The following is a 22,186-nucleotide window of genomic DNA, read 5'->3' on the forward strand; positions in this document are numbered from 1 at the left end:
AGAAGCAAAAATGGCCCCAAAGATACATATATAGATAGATAGATAGATATTTAAATATACAATCTGTTCTTGCAGTGTTAGTTTTAAAAAACTATCTCAAAAGTTTAAATGTTTTTCCACCCCATGCTTGCATGATCACCTAAGATGGAAACACTGATTAAATATTTTTTTCCTTTCCATTTAAGCAGGTGAATTGGAAGAGTTGTTAACATTTTTAAAAGCAGCTACTGCTCATGCATAGTTATTTGTGTGCTACGCTACAGAGAAAAAGTAGGTTATTTCTCCATGCCTTGTGCAGTCTGAGCAGAATTTCAGATTGGCTGACATTGGAAACATTTCGGAGAACTGTAAAGTTGTAAGCAATATAGAATGCTTGCTGTGAATAGTTGTGGGAGATTATTTAGCACCATGTTCATGCCAACACTGGGAAAATAACTCCCCAAATTCTCTTTGAGAAATTACAGCCTAAGGCCACCTCTTGATATTTTGTAGGTTGCAAATCTGACTGAGGGCTCATAATCAGGCCAACTAGCTTCTTTTCTTCCTGCTTCTTAAAAATGTTTATTAAACTTATATACGGTAGTTACTGAAAGCCATCTTAAACTGTACATTGCTTTCTAGAAAAGGTTCAGTGGAAATCAATTTTAGCCTTGGAAGGTTTTCAATCCTTTTGGGCTATGGTCTATTTAGAAAATAAGCAAATTGGCTATTAAGGAGTTTGCTTGCATCTATCATGCTGAGATGCTTTCTGGAATCAAGAACAAATCAGAACTTGGAAACTGGCGACTTCAGAATTTATTGTTTTTTAAGTTAGTGACAGTCCTCAGCAATCAAGCCTTTCTCTTGAAACTATTCAGAAAACTGGGGATACCCACCAAAGCAAAAGTAATATAAAAGTAGAGCTTTGCCTTTCTGGTATAATCCAAAAAGGAGAATAAAATTCAAGCATATACACTAATCCTTCCTCAACTCCCTTCCTCAGATAGCAGAGAAAAGTAGGATGATGGTAATTAAGGAGTGGGCTTGGCTGTCTTCCACTACATTCTGATTAGCCTAGAGAAGATAATCCTGGCTAGCTGGGACAAGGAAGGATTAAGATCAGTTGTGGAATAAAAACTCTTCTCAAGTTAGAAGAGTTTCAAGTAGGCAGGTAAAAGTTTTTGCAGCTCTGAATCTGACATGCAGCCATGATCCCATAGGAAAAATCAGTCTTTTAGTGAGTCAACAATTATTTTAGGGGCTCATTGTAAGTTGCCTATTGTTGAAGGGTCAAAACTGGAAAAGTTCCTGCCTGTTCTCTCCATGTCAGGGGAAAGTCTATTATCTCAACAGAACAATGTTCAAATGAAGAACTGTAGAGTAGTAAGAAAAATTATGTTTCATGCTCACAATACCAGCATTTTCCAGGATTTTCCACATTATCAGTGGCAAAGAGAGTATTAATTTAGTGTTCAGAATTCTGCTCAGAAAACTAACAGCTGTCTTTCTTTCAAATGTCCGCTTAGATTACTTTCATATATTTATCAAGTGATATTTTCATATTTCATACAAGACATTACTTAAAAAGCATGGTTCCAGTTATCAACTTTTGGCTTTAAAATCAGGAAGATTTTAACAAAAAAAGGGCAAACCTATGAATAAAATTCCAGTTCCATGAAACATTTTACGGGCAACTTGTGTTGCAAAAACTGGATAATCTTATGTTTACTTTGCAGGGAATCTTACTAAACTTATGGGACTTGTTTTCTAATTTTAACTGAATTTGGCTACAAAATATGATAAATGTAATGCATTTGTGGACATCTTATATTGAGAATGATTTGTTACATATTACACAGATTAATTACAGTAGCTAAAAGGGTTATTAATACGTCTAGTTATAAAGGTTTCTGTATCACTGCTTAATTTAGATTACATTGCTTATTGCATGACTTTGTTCATAGTAGCAGCCAAGAACAATGAAAGTTCTTGGCTGAAAGTTCTGCACTTCATCTGTTCCTGCTAGTAAAAGACCTTACAGATATAAGTTGCCACTAAATATACTGATGGATACAGATAAAAGAAACATTAATGTGCCATCCTAATCCTTTCTGGCCATTAGCATCGAAGTTAGAATTGTTCCAATTTCTTTTAAGAAGTCTTCTCTTCTATCCTCTGAATGACATCAGTACTTTCTTCTGTGTGTAAGTAGAAATAGGAACTTTTAAGTATCTTAAACTTTTCACTAAAGTAGAATGATAGAAATCCATGGCTATTAATTAACAATCAATGAAGGTTTGTCATGTCAATGTGGCCCAACTTAATTATATCTCTTTCTGCAATACTTTGCTCAGCACTTATCTGGGGAAAGCACTTTACTTTTGAAAATGCAGCAGAAGCTGTTCCCATGTCACCCACAGATTTTAAGATAGGTGATTTAAGTATTTATATATGCAATATAAATCTCCATGTACACTTAAGATTCCAGCTGAGGGACACTTAATTGCATGTAAGATGAGAATTCTGCCAATGGGGGGGAGGGGGAGCGGGAAAACATATACCCAAAGGATAGTGAAATAGACAAAAATTGCCAACTACTACCTGCATTAAAAACATTCTTAATGCACACACACATTCACACAACCCTGTTGGGCAACTTGAAGCTTTCCAGGGGTACAAAGCAGGGTATAAAACTAGGAAAAATGAAGCGTTATATAATTGAGTTATTTTGATTAACAAGGTTGCCCATCACTTTGCAAAAAAATATATGCCTATTCACAACATGTGCCAAGGCTTTTCATGTGCTCTTAATGAAAGGGACACGTTCAGTAGGCATTGGGATTTATTAATATCAGTGCTCTAGGAGAGACATAATGCTGATCCTCCCTCTGGCCACCACAGGCAAAAAACCCTTCTGTCTTAAAAATTGGCAGCAATAGTGTAAGCTTTAAAAAAAGTACTCTAAAATATCCAGTAGCTTTGCCTGAGTGAAACATAATAGGAAGAAAGGAGTTCTGACTAATCCTGAGAGTTAATTATCAGACTGCAGTACTCAAGTCTAAAAATTCAAGATGTAGAGGAAATATGCACACACACAAACAGGGAGAAAATGATCTCCCAAATCCATATGATTTAATTTTATCACTGAGATTGTGAGGCCTTTTATAGGCAATTAAATATCCAAGCATTTGAAAAAAGTAGGAAAATCAAAAGAAAAGATCAGTTTAAATAATAGCCATAATCTGAAAAGAACAGTCAATTTGTGCACAGAATTTTTTTTTTTAAAAAACCATAACTATTATCATAAGAAATACAGGCTGGAATTTGAAACCTAGAGCATAAAACAAACACATTTCAGTTTGTTATCTCAGCATCAGTTGACAAGAAGTGTGATAAAATCAACTTTAATTCAGAATCCCTTTGGAGAAAATAAATCGGCACATAAACTCATCCTGATGCTTTTCAGTGTGCAGTCTCTTTTGTTTTTAGGACGATCCTATCTGGAATAGGAGTTTATTTTCCAATAAATGAAAACAAAAGTCTGTGTCATTTGTTGGAATTTGGAACCACTATAATCCAACATATAAAATATCATATTAAGCTGATTCATTGGATCGTCTGTGGAATACTTGAAGAAAGGGTAATTTATCCCAGAAATATGGTACATACTGGACTTATATCTAACTCAAGACAGTTTTGATTTTCTTAAATTTAGGCTGCAAATTATATCTCAAACACTTAGCAGACTATGAATCAAAAAGAAGGATAGGAAGGGTGAGAGAGAGTGAGAAAACCAGAAAATGAACTGTAATAGCTTGTTTTAAATTTTTAACTTATTTTTTCAGTTTGTCTGCTGAGTCCCCATGAAAAAGGGCTATTTAATTGAAATCTCATTCTGAAATATTTGGGTTCCCTTATTTCTGGAAGCACCATGAAAGTATATACAGTAAATAAGAAGTGTTTTATATGTGTGAGATCACATACTTTTTCTCTCTCTCCCATAAGATTAGTTTAACTATAAATGAACATATAGGTCTGTATATAAATATGCCTGAATCAGCCCAGGACTAGGCTTTCCAGGCACATTTCATAAGGATTTTCAACCTAAGACTGAAAATACGGAACCTAGTGTTTGAGAATGGGTATGCCTGAAAAGAGATGGAAGAGAGTGGAAAGTTAATAAATCTTGTAGCACTACTGAGGACTGTAGTCATGCGCAAAACCCACTTAGTCCGTGGCAACAAAAACATCCAAAATAACAAACACCTTATTGTTTTCCCTGTAGTGGTTGAAGCAAGAAAATCCTTTCTACCAATTTCCAAGTCATGTGGTCATTGAAATGTCTCCCAGTGACCAGACACTTGAACAAGGCGTTGATTAGTTACCAGTAATAAGCTAATTAATTGTGCCTTTCCCTCATTGATTTCACAAGGATCTCAGGCTTTCTGTCTCAGGTTACACAGACTTTTGACATCCTAGTAAATGCCAATGGTGGTGTAATGCGAGGCTTAATTAGCTGGATCTTTCTTGGCGGGAACATTCCTGGCACCAGTAACTTATGAACTAATCTTTAGTAGAAATTCAATACTAATTAAATAGAAATTGTAAGGTCTCCTTAACAGAGTTCCCTAAGCTGAAACAAAAATGCTGTATTCACAGTAGGGTTTTCAGTTTTACACAGTACAAGACTTGTCAGTAGACTGTTGAGAAGCTGAGGCAACTGCAGCGCTTGAGGAATTTGTTTTGGGGAAAACTGCTGGCTTTGGCCTGGTGGCTGGAGGTTTGACCTGGGCAGCCGTTTTGACAGATTTTGCTGGCCTGAAGGCACAGGGAATGTCGCTTGCCATGCTGGCACTCCGCTGAAAGGCTGGTTCTGGGTCCTTGAGGATTTGAGTATGCAAAGGGCTGGAAGGCTCAGAGGTGGGTGCAACTACAGGGGACATTTTCAATGGCTCCAGCGTATCAAGAACAACATCTGGTGTGTGTTTCACATTGCTTTGCCTTTCCAGCTCTCGCAACTCATTCAGAGCAGAATTCATAGTAGCTTCAATATCCTGCAAAAAAAGAAGTTGGATATGACTGTTAAAAGCTGGGTTGATCAATTATCTATACTGAATAAGAAATATGAAGCAAAATGGACAGTGGTAGACTCAAAGGCATGGAAGGACTTGGAGCCAAAATTGATCTCCTTGGCAAGACTAGTATCATCCTTGCCTTGAACTAGAAAACTGCTAATATCTAAAAACCTGTCGCTAGCGTTTTAGATGGCAGACAGCTTAGATGTCAAAACGGCTGCAAGTTTTCATATAATTTATATAAGTGAGCTGTAGCTATTTTCTCTGAACTTCATCAACATTCGCAGTCTCATTTTTTTAATCCTTGAAACTAAAGCTCAGAAAATCAGTGAATTCCATGGTTTTATTCTGATTCTAAAGGATGATGATTTTTAAATGGAAGCTTTTTTAAAAAAGCTCTTGATTGGTAAACCTACTGCAGCAAAAAATCTCGAGCAGATTATAACAGAAGTTAGAAGGGCATACTGATTTATATTTTCCTCAAATCTGTTTCCTCAATCTATGAAACAGGAGAAATTACCCACATTTTGAGTATTTTTATCCATTCCTTTGATATACCAAGCTGAACCTTGAGAGTGGTGAGATTCCTGAAAAGAATGGAAACATGCTTAGCTGCATGCTAGCTTCATGGTTAATGAGTGGTATTCCACTTTGCATCTGGAGCGTGGCATATCTCAGCATCTCCTCATTGATGCTACATATTTTATGGTATTTTAAACATCCATAAGCTCTGGAGATGAATGAAAAATGTTGCTCCTATGACACTTGTCTGTTTATGTGGATAATGCAAGAGACAAGTAGGGAAATGTGTCAGGCCAATCTCTTGTTTCATTTTTAATTCTAAAAATTTACTTAGCATTTCAGCTATGGATGTGGGCTTCATTGGCATAATAGATTTTTGGACAGCTGAAATGATTTAACATTTCCATGACTCACAGTTTGGCTACAACATTTAAGTTTCCTCATAGATATTTTAAAAGGCACTAGGGAAGGTAAATCAGTCCAGGAGGAGAAAGAGGAGGAAGCAAAGACAGTAACCCAATGCCTTTGACTTTAGTCTGAAAAGATTTTAAAGCAAAATACAGATCTCTGAGAGATAGTGGTGTCAGATGAAAGATGAGTATCTTGCAGAGTTTGAAATCAGACCTGGGAGGATATGAAAGGGCAATTATAATTTAATGTAACCCTTTTTAGTTTTATTGATCGGATTCCCTTATAGAAACGATGAATTACATTTTGGCAGAAAGAGGATAAAAGCAGATTTTAATTGAAAGCAAAAAGATATAAGCCATTACAAACTTTGTAAAGAGATATCAAAGCCATGATATCCAAGTAAATGGCAAGGATAAAACACATTAGTAAAGAAGAGAACCATAACAGGTATTACCAATTAGACTACAAAACAGGAAATATAGACTCTTGTCCAGGTTGGTAAAAACCCAGCCATAACATCTACCTATTTTTTGGACAACATCATAGAATCGGAAACGATGTTAATATTAATTTAAGCCTGCAATTACATGTTTTTGAAATAAGTAATATAAGAATACATGATTAGTATAAGGTTATATCCCACTGGTCATCTGTTTATATCTTTTGCATTTCAACATAACTGGATAAGAATAACAAGTAAGACCTTCTTATATTTATATTCTATCCCTTGAGAATGGCACAAGACTCTACTTGCATTTAGCTAATCTAAAAAAAAAAAGCTAAGGTCAGAACTGTTTAGCACTTGGATGAGAGACCTCAAGGAAAGCCCATGGTTGTTGGCCATATTGGGAAGTTGGGAAAACATCCTGAAAGAATGGTAAGCCACTTTTGTACTGTTGCAAAGAAATTATATGAATATCCTTCAAAATTTGCTTGAAGCTACGAAATTAGTCAGGAAAAACAATGACATGAATTAGCTACAGAGGGAGTTAAAGGCTATGGCTTAGCCAATTAAATAGAAGAACTGCTACCATCCTAAAACCTTCTTTTCGGTGTGCTGCCATTTAGAATATGACAACATTATGACGTTTTCCCTTGATTCCAGTATAATTTCAGTTTTGGAATGCCTTGCTTTGTACTGTAATATTCTCAGTTTTTTTACAGACCTATCACATATTGGAAAAGGAAAAACTGGCCAAAAATCCAAGCATAACTGAAGAACAAACAATAGTGAAAACCTATTGTTTATGTGTAGTACACTGTTGTTGATGGAAGGGTTTTTTTTAAAAAAAAAAATTCCATCTGCTTTAGTATGGCTTATTTCTAATGTCTTTAAAATGTGGGCAGAGCTGCTAAAAAGAGCTAATCAAACAAAATTGCATACAAGGCCCTCCTGCTGAACTTAAGATTTTAAAGCATATTTATATTGGCTTGTATCTCATGCTGAACTACTTTAACCAGAATGCCGGACTATCGACCTTTTAATGAAAGCAATACATCAACAGTGAAGAGATGGAGAGCCCCATGTTTGTGCATGTTTTAAGGCAGGCTTCACCATTCAGCTTGGGAGAAACTTCCAGCTAAGAGACAAGATATTTCCCTGTGTGGGCTTGGTTTAAATGTCTCAGCATCCATATCCGGTCACAGCTGTGTATACACACATGCAGGGAATACCAGCCCATATTTCTGCCAACAGAAACAAAGAGAGCCGCTTTGTTCAAAGGATAGCTTCTTATCACAGACAGACACTGAGAAACACAAAAAAAGAATTAGGAAAGTCCTAAAAAACAAGGCAGGTGGCTGTTCTTCTTGATGTGTTCTCTTGTGACTCTTCAACATCTAACCAGTTAGGCACACACAGAATTGACTACAGTTTGAAAACAATGACAAAGAAAGCCCTGTTTTTCTAACATTTTGTGCTCAAGAGATTCAAATGCTGTTGGTAGAAAAGATGCTGGAATCTTAAAAAGCATCTTTTTAAAGAAGTGGCTCAGATTCCATAAGGTTCTTGCAAATATTTTCCCAGATGATTTATGAGAAGTAAAATGACATAGTAAAGCTTTATGAATAATAACAGTGGTCAGAAAGCCACAGATTGAAGAAATAAATCAAATCTTAATTCAGATAGCTATTCTGCAAAATAAGAGGAACTATACTGGTGAGCGTGATTATGATGCTAATATAGATTTTGTTCCCTTTCTGTTGGTCTAATTAGGACTTTCCTTTATTAGCTGCAGAAAACTAAAAGGATGTAAACATTTTCAGATCTATTTACATATAAGGTAGATTATATAAGACGTGATAAGAGATGGTCTTTGATTATATAGGGTAAAATGCAATTAACAAACATACGCTATGTAAGCATAAGATTTCCTGAATCTGTTTATAGGTAACTACAATTCTATGCTGTCAAATGTTTGAGCAATGCAAAGAGAAAAAATTGATTTTCTATTTATTGGTGCTACTTTAGTTAAAGGGAACATGAAAATCTGGCCAATTCCCTCAACAGTATTGACTATGAAAAGTTTTTCTGTTATATTACTTATAATAGAGAACATATTTTTAGCATTTGGGTTCACCTCCAGAAACAAAATAAGCTTCTCCCAAAGTTTAGGAAGTTACAAAGTTCTCAATAAAATATGTATGTCTCTATTTAGTGGAGATGCTTTTCGGCACAGGATATGGGTCTTTTCCGGCCTCCTTGAACCTGTGAATATTGATCCTACACAGACAAAATGTAGTAATTGTTTCATGCTTTGGGGACTGATTAAACATGCAGCAATCACAAACTGAGCTGATGTTTTAGAACTGAAAAGCAGACTTTCAAGGTTTTAAAAAATTGTAAAATATTCAGATTTGAATTTGAAATTCAAAATCAAAGGTTACCTCATAATTCAAAACTTGACTTGTTTTGATCACCTCTAAGGGGACGCTTCCTGATCTGAAGCAAATACTGAAGCAAAATATACATTATTGACATCAAATAACACTTGTTGCCCACATCAAAATATTCAGAGAATATCTGGAAAATATTTTGAGTATTCTATGAATGTAATGGATATCAACATCAAACTCACGCAAGAGATTTTTAAACGATTGCAGGAGATGAAAGAATCAATTTGCACCCCTTTGAAGGTTACCCTGGCCTAGAATTTCATTACCTGTGCAATGACTTCAGGATCCATGGGCCGGTGGTTGTTAAAGCTCTTTGATCTTCCTGCAGTCACGTTCTTCCGGATATGGGGGCTATCTATCCTGTTCTTCAGGGAGGCATGCCTACTGAGAGAATTGAGACTCCCATGGCCACTGATGGAGCATGCATCTGGGACTGGTGCATCCTTTGGGAGGCTTTGGCTCATAATGGGCTGTGAGGAAGGACGAGCGCTGGCTATAGCTCCAGGTGCTGTGGGTTCCCCCAGTGAGCTGGGTAATCCATGGCTGTCACTCTGACGGAATGCTCTTCGTATACTCCCTGACTCAGGCTTCTTTCTTTGTCTGTCATTATAAAAGCAACACAAAAACATATTTTTCAAACAACATGGATAGAAATAACTTCTGGACAAAGGAAATTTCAGAAAGGAAAGAAAGTTGCTCAGTAAGCATTCTGCAGAAACAACTACTCTAATTGTTAAGACACAACGTCCAGCCAGTGTGTGTATTAATTAGAATGGAATATGAACTAAAGTAGCTGGGGCCACAGGCACCGGCTATTGGCAGTAATATATGGAGGCCATGGATTCTTAAAATGTTAAATTAGTGTTTCACCACTGAGTTTGGTGTGTGATTTAGGATCTGTAAGCTTCCCTTCTTTGAAATAAGGAGGAAAAGAGTAATTATACATTCTGCTCTGATTTCTTTGAAATGATGAGTTACAAATGGGCAGCATTATAATTGTAGCAAATATTTGTAAACAAAATGTGGATTTCAACAGCAGATTTCAGCATTGGTGGCAATTTAAAGTATTCATCGCAGTAGAATACCTTGATGACAAATGCTGAAATAACAAATGGGCAAAAGATAAATTGGGATTCCTTCAAGATCTGAATGTGATGCTCCATCAGCTCAACAAATCAAGGCAGTTCAGGAATTCTTCAATTTTTAAAAACATTGTATGAACAAGATGGATATTCACAAGGTGAGAATAGATTATGTCAAAAGCATGTGTAAGTATTTAAATTTCCAATTATTCAGACTTTGGAACTTTCCATTTGGAGAGTGAAACAGTTGTTCTGAGTGTAAAAAGAAAATATTTCACTGTTGTTGAAGTAATTTAAATTCAAAACAGTTCCATTCTTAGTTCAAAACACTTTTTTCCAATCTATACATTTCTGGAATGCTTTCAAAATCTTTGCATTTCAAACACCTGCTTCACATTCAAACTCGGGCATTTCAAAATGGATGGAGTATATTTCACTCGCAGAACAGGTTGAACGTGCAACTTTTGCAGATCCATATTGTGTTGCACATAGTAAGAAACAGAAACTTTATCTAACCAAAACCTATTTTTATATTTTGGTATTTAAATAAAAAGCAATACTAGATACGAACTGCTATATCATATAATCATGTGAACTGCGCTAAAGAGAGCATCTTCCCTATGTGGAGCCCTTATAATAAATCAAAGATTTTATTTCTCTGCATGTGAGTTTACAGAAGCTAACCCTGGGAAAGTTATATAAATGGAAATCAAAGAACACAAGCCATGAAGAAAATAATGTGAATCCTTCTTTGACCCTGATGGGAGACAGTGAGAACACAGAATCAAGCAAGTGGCACGGTAAACTTTCCAGTGCTAAAAAGTGTAACCTAAATACTTGAAAAATTAATAACTCTCATCAACATTATAGATTTGGAGATCATAATAAAGGTAAAGGTAAAGGTTCCCCCGCACATGCGTGCTAGTCGTTTCCGACTCTAGGGGCCGGTGCTCATCTCTGTTTCAAAGCCGAAGAGCCAGCACTTGTCCAAGGACGTCTCCGTGGTCATGTGGCCGGCATGACTAGACGCCAAAGGCGCACGGAATGCTGTTACCTTCCCACTGTAGTGGTCCCTATTTTTCTACTTGCATTTTTACGTGCTTTCGAACTGCTAGGTTGGCAGAAGCTGGGACGAGTAACAGGCGCTCACTCTGTTACGCGGCACTCGGGATTCGACCCGCCAAACTGCCGACCTTCTGATCAACAAGCTCAGCGTCCTAACCCACTGAGCCACCGCGTCCCTTAGGGAGATCATAATAGCACCTGATTATTTTCAGTTCACAAAAAATAGTACTTTCTTCCTAACCAATGGACCATTTTTATGCTATAAAGAAATGCTGATATAGCTTACTTATTGATATTTGCAAGATAAATATCAGCCACATGGCTGCCGCTTGGACAATTTGAACCAGCTCTGGCTGTCACTTTTTCTTCAGGTGGCTCAGAGTTTATTTCTACTTCAGATTTTGGGCTTGATCTTTCAGACATCCCATCCTCACTAGGAAAGAAAGAAAGAAAAAAAGAACATACAACAACTCTGTTTTATCCTCAAGCTGCACTATTAGGGTATAAAACATAGGTGCCACAGACATTTTTTGCAACACAATTCTTTTGCTTCCCATTATCTCCTTTTACTCCCTTGCTTAAAGGGATCCTTCCTTAGAGGAGCCAAAAAGCAGTTTGAAAAACTATCAAGGAAGATTTTATTGATAAATTCAGAAACATAAAACATAGAACCAATGTTCACAAGACACTACATGAATGAATGAAAAACGTTTCAATGAATCATCTTCAAAAATAATGTTAAATTGATTCCTGCACAGCAGTAAAAATAACATACGTGTCCTGGACAACAATGTACTGATGAGGGATCAAACCATCAATGCCATTGTGACGGCCTTCCCACCAGTCGTCAGAAGCCCGGTGATAAAGCAGGAGGGACGCCCCCTTTTTAAAAGACAGCTCACGTGCGGTTCTGCCCGAGTAATCAAATTTGGCTATTGCTTCAATGGGTTCACATTCTACAACAAAATGAGAACATTTGAATTTGTATACAGTATGTGTGTATGCTCTCAGACTTGTTTATTTGGAGGCTGTAGGACATTGTGCATAAAGACATTAACAGAAGCACAATTTTATAACCCAGTGACCATTTTATAATCAGCTAGGTACCATCCACCTTAAAAAAGGGAAAGGTAATATAAATCAGCAAAATTAACATTGGCAACTAACAGAGTGACATCAGATTTTGAGGGCAGGTACAGCAAAGGTAATGCATGTCACCCCTTCTCTCCACTTCTTTCAGCAGCTTTCCATTGTGGCCTTTCCCACAGGCCACCCAATTTCCCAAACTTGGAAGCACCTTCCCTTCCTTCTATGTCCTCAAACACTGCTTCCACCAATGTGCTGGTCTATGCTTCTCTCTTTATTGCAATGATCTAAGGAGACTCAGTGTAACAATGGCCCATGAGCCCCTCTCCCCATAAAAGTCTTGCAGGATTTCCCTTTCTTTCCAATACATTTGCCAATATCCTTGGCTTTTCCTCTTCTTACCCTCCTGAACAATTTCTGTTCACTACCTTCCCTACAACAAAATACTCCTCATTTTGTTCCATCACATCCAAAATGTCTGTTTTGATTAAGGTGCAAACCATCCCAAAACAGTTGTTTCATGCACAAAAACACTGTGCACAGAAGGTTCTGCACATCTTTAACTAAAACACTTATAAATTTAATACCAATGTCCAGTGTGTTAAATATGCTGCCATCAGATAAAATGTGTGAATCTAAAAATATTGCTAATTGCCCAATAGCAGTGGAAGGAAAAGAGCTTTATTGCAAAAGGAATATAATGAAATCAATTTCCCTTATAGCTTATTTTTCAGAATTCATAATGCTGTTTTTCAGGTTTTGTGCAATATCCACAACAATGTTCTTCCAAGATATTTCACTATTTCATTCCAAATATGAGAAAAAATGGGACTGTGAAGAATCTATCAGACACAACTTACCATCATCACTTGTATGGTGTTCAATAGTTATATCCTGAGTGGCATCTTCTGTGGAGACACTCTCTCCATGGGGGCTTTCACTGCAGAAAAAGAAATACACAGAAAATTAGACTTATGGCTGCAATCTTTATAGTAACCACATCATTAAAATGATATGTGGTACTTCAGGTATCACCTTTTCACCTAACATTATCTTATCTTTACTTAATTCTGGTTTGAAAAGCAATGTTGAATAAAGCTACCGTATATACTTGAGTATAAGCCGACTCGAATATAAGCCGAGACCCCTAATTTTACCCCCCAAAAATGGAAAAAGTTAGTGACTCGAGTATAAGCCGAGGCTGGGAAATGCAGCAGCTCACCTTATGCTCCTCTCCAGAGATCTTCCCTCAGCAGCGGCCGGCAAAGTAGCTCGCACGCGAAACAAGCCTGGCAGAGGAGCCGGAGCAGCGAGCAGAGGTGCCCGGCCCAGATCCTGTAAGGCCCGGCCGAGATGCGCCCCCAGCAGCGGAGCTGCTCCGGCTCCTCTGCCGGGCTTGTTTTGCATGTGAGCTACTTTGCCTGACGCTGCTGGGGTCGCGTCTCGGCCGGGGCCTTTCAGGATCCGGCCCGGGCGCCTCTGCTCGCCCTCAGCAGCACCTGGCCCGGAATCACATGCGAAACAAGCCCGGCAGAGGAGCCGGAGCGGCGAGCAAAGACGCCCGCCCGGATCCTGCAAGGCCCCGGCCGAGACGCACCCCCAGCAACGGAGCCGCTCCGGCTCCTCTGCCGGGCTTGTTTCGCATGTGATTCCGGGCCAGGTGCTGCTGAGGGCGAGCAGAGGCGCCCGGGCGACCCCAGCAGCGTCAGGCAAAGTAGCTCGGCCGCGCGCAAGTCCTCGGTAAGTTCTTTTTTTTTGTTCACTGGAGTATAAGCCGAAGTGGATTTTTCAGCCCAAAAAGTGGGCTGAAAAATTCGGCTTATACTCAAGTATATACGGTATATATTATCAAGTACTTCAAACTAAATATGCTCATAGTTGAGGGAGTGATCATTTTTCTCTTTGATTTTATTTCTGAATGGGAAAAGAAGCTCCTTCATGACACCAGAGGATAGAGATGAAATGCTTCAGATAGCATGTGATATCCTGAAATAAGTGAGGTATGGTGAAAAATATCTACACTAGCAATAATGATCATGTGAATTTGTCTTAATCTGAGCCAAATCATTGATCCAAGTATCTCAGCATGATCTATTTTTTATGGCTGGTGGAAAAGGTTTTTCTCTATCAATGATGCCTGATAATTTTAAATCTAAATCTGTGGCATATGAGCTCTGTTAGTAAATTTTAACTTCTCTAACATTTTGCTGAAACATGCCTCGAATATGAAATGTTGGAGGCAAGGATCTTCAGTTCAGTATTGCTTTAACTCAGAAAAAAATACTTGTTAACCTAAGGTTCTGATAATCCTGAGGATCCAACTATTTCAGGGAGTGCTCCCCCATCTCCTCGTTGAATTCTTTTGTAGTTAATGGAAGGTGATTTTGTTGTTGTTGTTAGCTGCGAAGTCGTGTCCGACCCATCGCGACCCTATGGACAACATTCCTCCAGGCCTTCCTGTCCTCTACCATCTTCTGGAGTCCATTTAAGCTCACGCCTACTGCTTCAGTGACTCCATCCAGCCACCTCATTCTCTGTCGTCCCCTTCTTCTATTGCCCTCGATCTTTCCCAGCATTAGGCTCTTCTCCAGTGAGTCCTTCCTTCTCATTAGGTGGCCAAAGTACTTGAGTTTTAGCTTCAGGATCTGGCCTTCTAAAGAGCAGTCAGGATTGATCTCCTCTAGGACTGACCGGTTTGATCGCCTTGCGGTCCAAGGGACTCGCAGGAGTCTTCTCCAGCACCACAGTTCAAAGGCCTCAATTCTTTGGCGCTCAGCCTTTCTTATGGTCCAACTTTCACTGCCATACGTTGCAACTGGGAAGACCATAGCCTTGACTATACGCACTTTTGTTGACAGGGTGATGTCTCTGCTTTTTAGTGTGCTGTCTAGATTTGCCATGGCTTTCCTCCCCAGGAGCAAGCGTCTTTTAATTTCTTGGCTACAGTCCCCATCTGCAGTGATCTTGGAGCCCAGGAAAATAAAATCTGTCACTACCTCCATTTCTTCCCCATCTATTTGCCAGGAATTGAGAGGGCCAGATGCCATGATCTTGGTTTTCTTAATGTTAAGTTTCAACCCAAGTTTTGCACTCTTCTTCTTCACCTGCAACAAGAGGCTCTTTAGTTCTTCTTCACTTTCTGCCATTAGAGTGGTATCATCTGCGTATCTTAGGTTGTTGATATTTCTTCCGGCAATCTTAATTCCAACTTTTGATTCATCTAGCCCTGCCTTTCTCATGATGTGCTCTGCATATAAGTTAAATAGGCAGGGCGACAGTATACAGCCTTGCCGGACTCCTTTCCCAATTTTGAACCAATCAGTGGTTCCGTGTCCAGTTCTCACTGTTGCTTCTTGACCCGCATATAGGTTTCTCAAGAGACAAATAAGATGGTCTGGTACTCCCATCTCTTTAAGAACTTGCCACAGTTTGTTATGATCCACACAATCAAAGGCTTTAGCATAGTCAATGAAGCAGAAGTAGATGTTTTTCTGGAACTCCCTAGCTTTCTCCATGATCCAGCGTATGTTGGCAATTTGATCTCTAGTTCCTCTGCCTCTTCGAAATCCTGCCTGCACTTCTGGTAGTTCTCGATCCACATACTGCTGAAGTCTAGCTTGTAGGATTTTAAGCATGACTTTACTAGCATGAGAAATGAGTGCAATGGTGCGATAGTTTGAACATTCTTTGGCACTGCCTTTCTTTGGAATTGGAATGTAAACTGATCTTTTCCAATCCTGTGGCCATTGTTGAGTTTTCCAAATTTGCTGGCAAATTGAGTGTAGCACTTTTACTGCATTGTCTTTTAAGATTTTGAATAGCTCAGCTGGAATACTGTCACTTCCACTAGCTTTGTTGTTGCTCAGCTTTTCTAAGGCCCACTTCACTTCACATTCTAGGATGTCTGGCTCGAGGTCAGTGACCACCTCATTGTGATTATCAGGGACGTTAAGCTCATTCTTGTATAGTTCTTCTGTGTAATTTTGCCACCTCTTCTTAATCTCTTCTGCCTCTGTTAGGTCCCTGCCATTTTGGTCCTTTATCATGCCCATTTTTGCATTAAACGTTCCCTTCATATCTCCAATTTTCTTGAAAAGATCTCTGGTCCTCCCTATTCTATTATTTTCTTCTATTTCTTTGCACTGTTCATTTAAGAAGGCATTCTTATCTCTTCTAGCTATTCTCTGGAATTCTGCATTCATGGAAGGTGATAGAGAAAATCAAATGCAGAGGTCCCATGGCAAAATGCCACTTGAACTTGGAGATTCCACATTCCTGCTGTTATAATACAAAAGATTTTTCTAAAATGTATGATGGAAGTATCTTGTAGGTTTTGTTGCAACATGAAAGAGTTTAATTAAAAAAGGGACATCTATCTGTCTTGCAATGATTTTGCTATATAGTAAATATAGATTTCTTTCTATATTCTTTCTATATTTCTTTCTATATTCTATAAGTCCAAGGGCTCAGAAATAATTTGCTATGGAAAGGCATGTAAATACTTCAATTATGTTGGCTCACCTATCAATCTCTCTCCCCAAAACATAATAAAAAAATGTCTGTTTTCAAACCGCCTGGTATGTATGTATGTATGCATGCATGCTGTGTTGCATTGTATTTCATTTTTTAACCATCCATCTCTCTCAGAATAGCTTTCACCTTCTATTTTTCAGCAGGCTATTAAAAAACCCAAAAACCTAAAGTCCTAAAATCACATGTGAATATAGAGGAGACTTGGTACAAATTTGAAAAAGAGAGAGGTTAAAAGGATAATAAAAGTGAAATAGATGCCATCAGTATGATTCAAGATTCTGTTAGTACTGAGGTAGAAAACCAAATCTGAACCAAAGGCCCTTTTTTCCATACTGGGGTGGAGTAGATATTATCACAGTCAAAGCTTTGGTGATCAGTGTTTCTCATCCAACTGAGCAGACAAAGGCAGAAGTACTCAATCTTTTCCAGTACATTCCCTGTCTTAGTACTAAGGCGGAAAAACAAGCTTGTTGTTAATCAATCATAGATAACAAAGACCAGCCCTTTTCCACCGTGCAATGTCCTGTATTTCTTGTGATTGACTCACATGCTGGCATGTGGGTCTTTCTTGGTTAAGCAGTTATGAAGATGGGGAGGCTTAGGCATTCCTCCCACATTTCATTCCAACTCCCTTCTCTTTGTGAAGGAGCTCGTTTGTGTTGTTCTAGTGATGTGCAGCAGAAATAGGGGCAGAAGCATGCTATGGTGAATGTCTGTATTTGCAGAGGAAAAAAAAGACAGGACTCTGATATGGGAATGTTTCTCTGTGTTGACACTATTCCTACGGTGGAACAGATCAACTTTAAATTTTACAAGGATAAACAGAAACAAGAATGTGAAAACTGATATTTTCAATAATCTCAATAAATAGTAGATATAAGTTCATGATCTAGTATCAAAATACGTTCTTATACTTTATGCAAATGTCAAAATAATAGTTAAGGTCACTCAATTCCAAGAAGAGGTCTGTGTGGTCTAGAATAAGTCCAATACATAAATTAAAAACACATTAAAAACCACATATTGCCTAGACAATTCCTTTTTTCATTTTTTACAAAACCTAAATGGATATATTTAAATCTCCCCAAATCTTATGCACCAATATCTCCTTTAATCTTTCTAAAATTAAGCTGATTTTCTCTGTTTTTAAGAGGTTTAAAGGGCAAGGCTACTTAGAGTTGATTGATTGGAGTGATCTCTAAGCCATATAACAATAAAAAAAGGATGGCTTAAGATTTTGCAGTATTTCAGGCACCTATTTTGCCCCTTTGCTGTGGGAATCAAAAATGTTGGTCTCCATACTTTATTTCTGGGTGACTTCACCAATCATGTACCTTGGGAGGTAAAAGCAAAATCAAAAGATACCATCATTATAAATTGATTTTTTTCATCAATCAACTTATAGTAACATACTCCCTACAGTACTGTTAGACATTTTTGTTAGCTATTTTTAATAAAAGTGTATTTATTAGTGTTTGTACACACATTTAATAAAATTTAATCGCAATTACTGCATAGAAACTCACAAAATATTAGCTGCCCTAAAAATCTGCACCTTAAATTATGTTAATTATGAATACAAAATACATACATATGTTTCTGTATTTTCCAAGGAAGAATAAAATATATAAAACTAGTAACTGAAATTTCATAATTAATTTTAAATAAAGTATATAATTAAAATGTAATGACATGCAGTGGAGAAAAAAATTATACTTCCAAGTTAACATTTTACTGAAAAACGCTCCCTTTCTCTAAAAATATATTTTCTTTCTTACATGACCATTTATTTATATGCTGATATGGGAGATATGGAAGAATAACAAACAGAAATTACCGTACAAATGGAAAAATGTCTTTTTTTTTGTTTAAAGCAAATTTGTTTAGCTATTACCAGACTCCTGCTGCAAAGCTATGAAATCCAAGCAGTGCTGTAATTACGAGGTATCACAGATGGTGACCAGTTACTAAAGTTGATGATTCTCCAAATTCAATTACTTTGCACAGAAGAAATTTCCTGAATTTCTTAATCTTTGAAGAAAGAATTGTAGAATGTGTTGACATAGTAGTCTTTCCTCTTATCTTAAAGCTGTGTTGGGTAACTGCACACTTGTATCCTGGTATTATGGACATTACAACTTCCTCAGACTAATAAACCCACAATTTTCAGATGATTTTCAGAATCAAAATGTTCAGTACAATTTGTGTTGAGTAAGTGGATAAAGTTGTCATGTTTATGGATATCTGTGCCACCTGGAAAAATGGCTAAGTGATATTAGTACTACCCTCCAAGTGACAGAAACTAATGCTATGTAATCTAAAATGCAGGAAAAAAGGCAAAACTACAGTGTGAAAAGATCTTTCATAATCAGAATTAAAATACTGCTTGTGAACTGGCTTAATTTAGCTGCCTGTCTTCAGTAATTACTTTTTGTGCATCTAGCTTAAGAAGTTTTGATAAAGAATTTGCTCAAACTTTGTATTTTTCACTTAGGGATCATATATAACGTTGCTTTTAATCTTCAGTTAAAACTGGTGGATTTAGCAGGGCCATAATTATGAATTCAGCAAACTACTAATCTGAAAAATCTCTAGAAATACTCCTTGCTGTTCTTTCCGTACTCTTCCCTCACCTGAGGATTAGACACAAACCTCAGATTCTACACTATTTCTAAATCTTCTTATCATATGGAAAAATAAACACTGAATATAAGAAGCTCTCTTCTACTTCAAGTAGCATCAAACCTAGTGGTGCCAGCTGGATGCTTTGGTCTACTTAATGATTCAGCATATACTGTATAGAGGCAAAAGAATTAGAGCTCAAAAATGGTAACCCTGCTGTGAGTGCTAATCACTTCATGATTTAGAGAAGACCAAAGAAATTTAGAATCCACAAACATATCAGCAGCAATATAATTGCAAGGTAGTGGCCTGGGAGTTGGAGAAAACATGTTTCATCAGCAAGCAGGAGAAGCTAAAGGTTTGTTTTAGCTCCTTAAAATAAGCACTCCTGCATTTGGCAGCCAGTAAGTCTCACTGTAAGAAGATGGGTCTTCCTTAACATTAATTTCATGATCCCAAGAAGCACATTGCTTCTCAAGAACTCCTTGATCTACTGTTGAAAAAGAGTTATTCAGGGAAGGTTTGGAAAGATCTCTCAATGATTTGGACTTGTGATTCATCCAATTCTGAGCTGTTACTTCTTTTGGATAACTGTTACTTCTTTTTTGTGGGGAGCAAACATATTACATCCACGATCTTACAAATGTAAATTAACATAAATGATGGAGAATAATGGAAATTAAATTGCTTTTGAAACTACCAATTAGAGAGACTCAGTTTGCAAAAAACACACAAAAATATTAAACATTTTATATTGGCCTCCAATATTTTTTTTTCAAAATTGTATTTTATTTTCTTAAAATAGTATATACAGGTAAATGTCAAGCCAGAAACAACATTACAACTAAGCAAATGTATTTACACAACATTTAGAATGTCTTGGCAAACCTCTTTGGAAGATTTAATTCTATTCCAATGCAATGAGAAGTGTCTTCAACTGTCCATAGTTATAGATAAACTATTTACCCAAAGGAAAATTTCAAGCCAATTTTTCACAGTAGGTACTTCTGTTTCTTTTACTGTTTATCATAATTTAGAAGCTTTGTTAAAACTTGAACAGCTGAAGCAGTAGAAACCCATTTTCCAGGCCTTGTTCCCCTGCTGAGGATGCATGTTGTCCCTACAGGTTCCAAATAAAGACATTACCAGAAGCTCATTTTTATAGCTCTGTGACCATTTTATAATCAACTTAGGAACATTAATCTTTAAAGAAAGGGAAAGGCAATATAAAGAAAATTAAGACTGGCAGCTAATAGAGTGGCTTCAGCTTGGTGGAGAAAATGTGAAAATAAAATTTTTGGCTGATTGGGATGGCACTTCAGAAAAAGAAAAGTGAAACCAACCTAATTGATTGCCCAAAGGTGCAACTAAATCAGTTGGGGGGGGATCATTTTAACAGTCTTTCTTTCAATGAATGGAACAAACAAATCCCTTCCTGTTTCTAACTTCTTGTATCCCCCTCGGCATCACCAACCCTGATGAAAAAGGTTATTCCTGCTGAATTGTTTGCAAATGTTGGCTTCAGAATGAAGACACAAACAGGCCTCTTGTGTGTGGTATTAGAGAGAAAAGAAGGCTTTCTCCCTTGTTAATGCTACTCTGAAATTAAACCATTCTGAGCTTTCTTGGCTCACTTGCTATCAACTTTGCCTCTGAAGGAAAGCTGCTTGAGACATGCTGAGAAAAGTGATGGATGTCAATGATGGATCCAGGCAGTGTGCCGGTACAATATTTCCACAATCTGGCTATGGCGATTACCATAATATCATTAGACAGTTCCATGAACAAGACTGACTGGATTACTTTTCTATAATATAATAATAATGTGTAATCATGCCAGATACCTTCTGCCACTACAAGAGGTCTATATTTTAAGTGTGGGAAACCTGGTTGCATTTAAGTCTCTCAGCTCCAGCCATTTTGTCTTTACACAAATACAGATAACAAAAAGAGGATAAATCCTGGAACCAGCACTGAAGTAGCATACTGCTCCCTTCACTTCTCTCCGTTTACATCCTACCGTACCAGTAATCCTCAGTGCTTCCACCCCTGGTGTATACAGGTCCCTCCAGCTCTCTTGGTCCTGGGAAGACATTCTCATGTTGTATGATTATAGTTTTGATGAGCTCATTAACATGAGCTTGGCAGGAGACCTGATCATGGCCTTCAGGCACTGACATCAGTGTGGGTCCAAAGCAGATGGCTAAATTATAGGGGTCCATCATGTTCTCTTCACTGAACTGAGATAAACTGTAGGAAAAAAGAGAGAGAAGAGTGGCAATAGGGAACATTATCCCAAAGTCCCAGAAGTAGAGTAACTTTCTAAAATGGAAATCCGATCTAAAGTAGCAAGAATGTCTTGAGACTACTTAACTAAAGTTATGCTTAAAATCGACTACGTACAGCAGACAAGATGGAGCTTTTCTGCATTTGATACCTTACAAGAAGTTTAATTTTCTTTGTATGGATGATATTTCTCTAGCAGAAGACATTCAGAACGTTTTTTCTACTGGATAGCACATGGATTTCTTTATTTAACAGGAGGAACAATTTTCACTTTATGTTCAATTAACACAGAGAACATTTGTTAAAAGTATATGTGTGCGACTGTATGTAATGAGGAATGGAAGACTCATCATCTAGTTTCCTTTTAGTGCAGACTGCGCATTTTTGCCAGCATTTTTTTGGCATTTGTTCCATGCACCCTGCCTAGAGAACAGCTGCATCAGCCACACCTCATAAACAGCCAAGAGGCAGATGAAAGTGTGATTGAATATGATGCTGCATGGTTCACAGCACAACACCGTAAAGATTCTAACACACCCCTTTGATTCCCCCCCCCTATTTGCATCCATTCTTCACAGCTAAAATATATTTCTTTTTCAAAGAGAACACTAAAAGCTTCATGCCAATGTT

At 37.6% G+C, this 22,186-nt stretch overlaps 1 protein-coding gene across 1 annotated transcript in view; it reads right to left on the reverse strand.

The window, feature by feature from the left end:
- Positions 1-3,076: 3,076 nt before the first annotated feature.
- Positions 3,077-22,186, reverse strand: part of SRGAP2 (SLIT-ROBO Rho GTPase activating protein 2) — a 228,725-nt gene continuing 209,615 nt past the window's right edge. Inside the window, exons 18-23 of the mRNA XM_081324575.1 lie at positions 21,296-21,520; positions 12,976-13,055; positions 11,805-11,985; positions 11,316-11,462; positions 9,149-9,482; positions 3,077-5,033 (exon numbers count right to left, since the gene is read on the reverse strand). Coding sequence (XP_081180701.1) covers positions 4,653-5,033; positions 9,149-9,482; positions 11,316-11,462; positions 11,805-11,985; positions 12,976-13,055; positions 21,296-21,520 — 1,348 coding nt within the window. The 3' untranslated portion in view covers positions 3,077-4,652. The remainder of the gene's footprint in view (positions 5,034-9,148; positions 9,483-11,315; positions 11,463-11,804; positions 11,986-12,975; positions 13,056-21,295; positions 21,521-22,186) is intronic.

Source organism: Vipera berus (assembly GCF_964194415.1).
Source record: "Vipera berus genome assembly, chromosome: 3".
NCBI lineage: Eukaryota > Metazoa > Chordata > Lepidosauria > Squamata > Viperidae > Vipera > Vipera berus.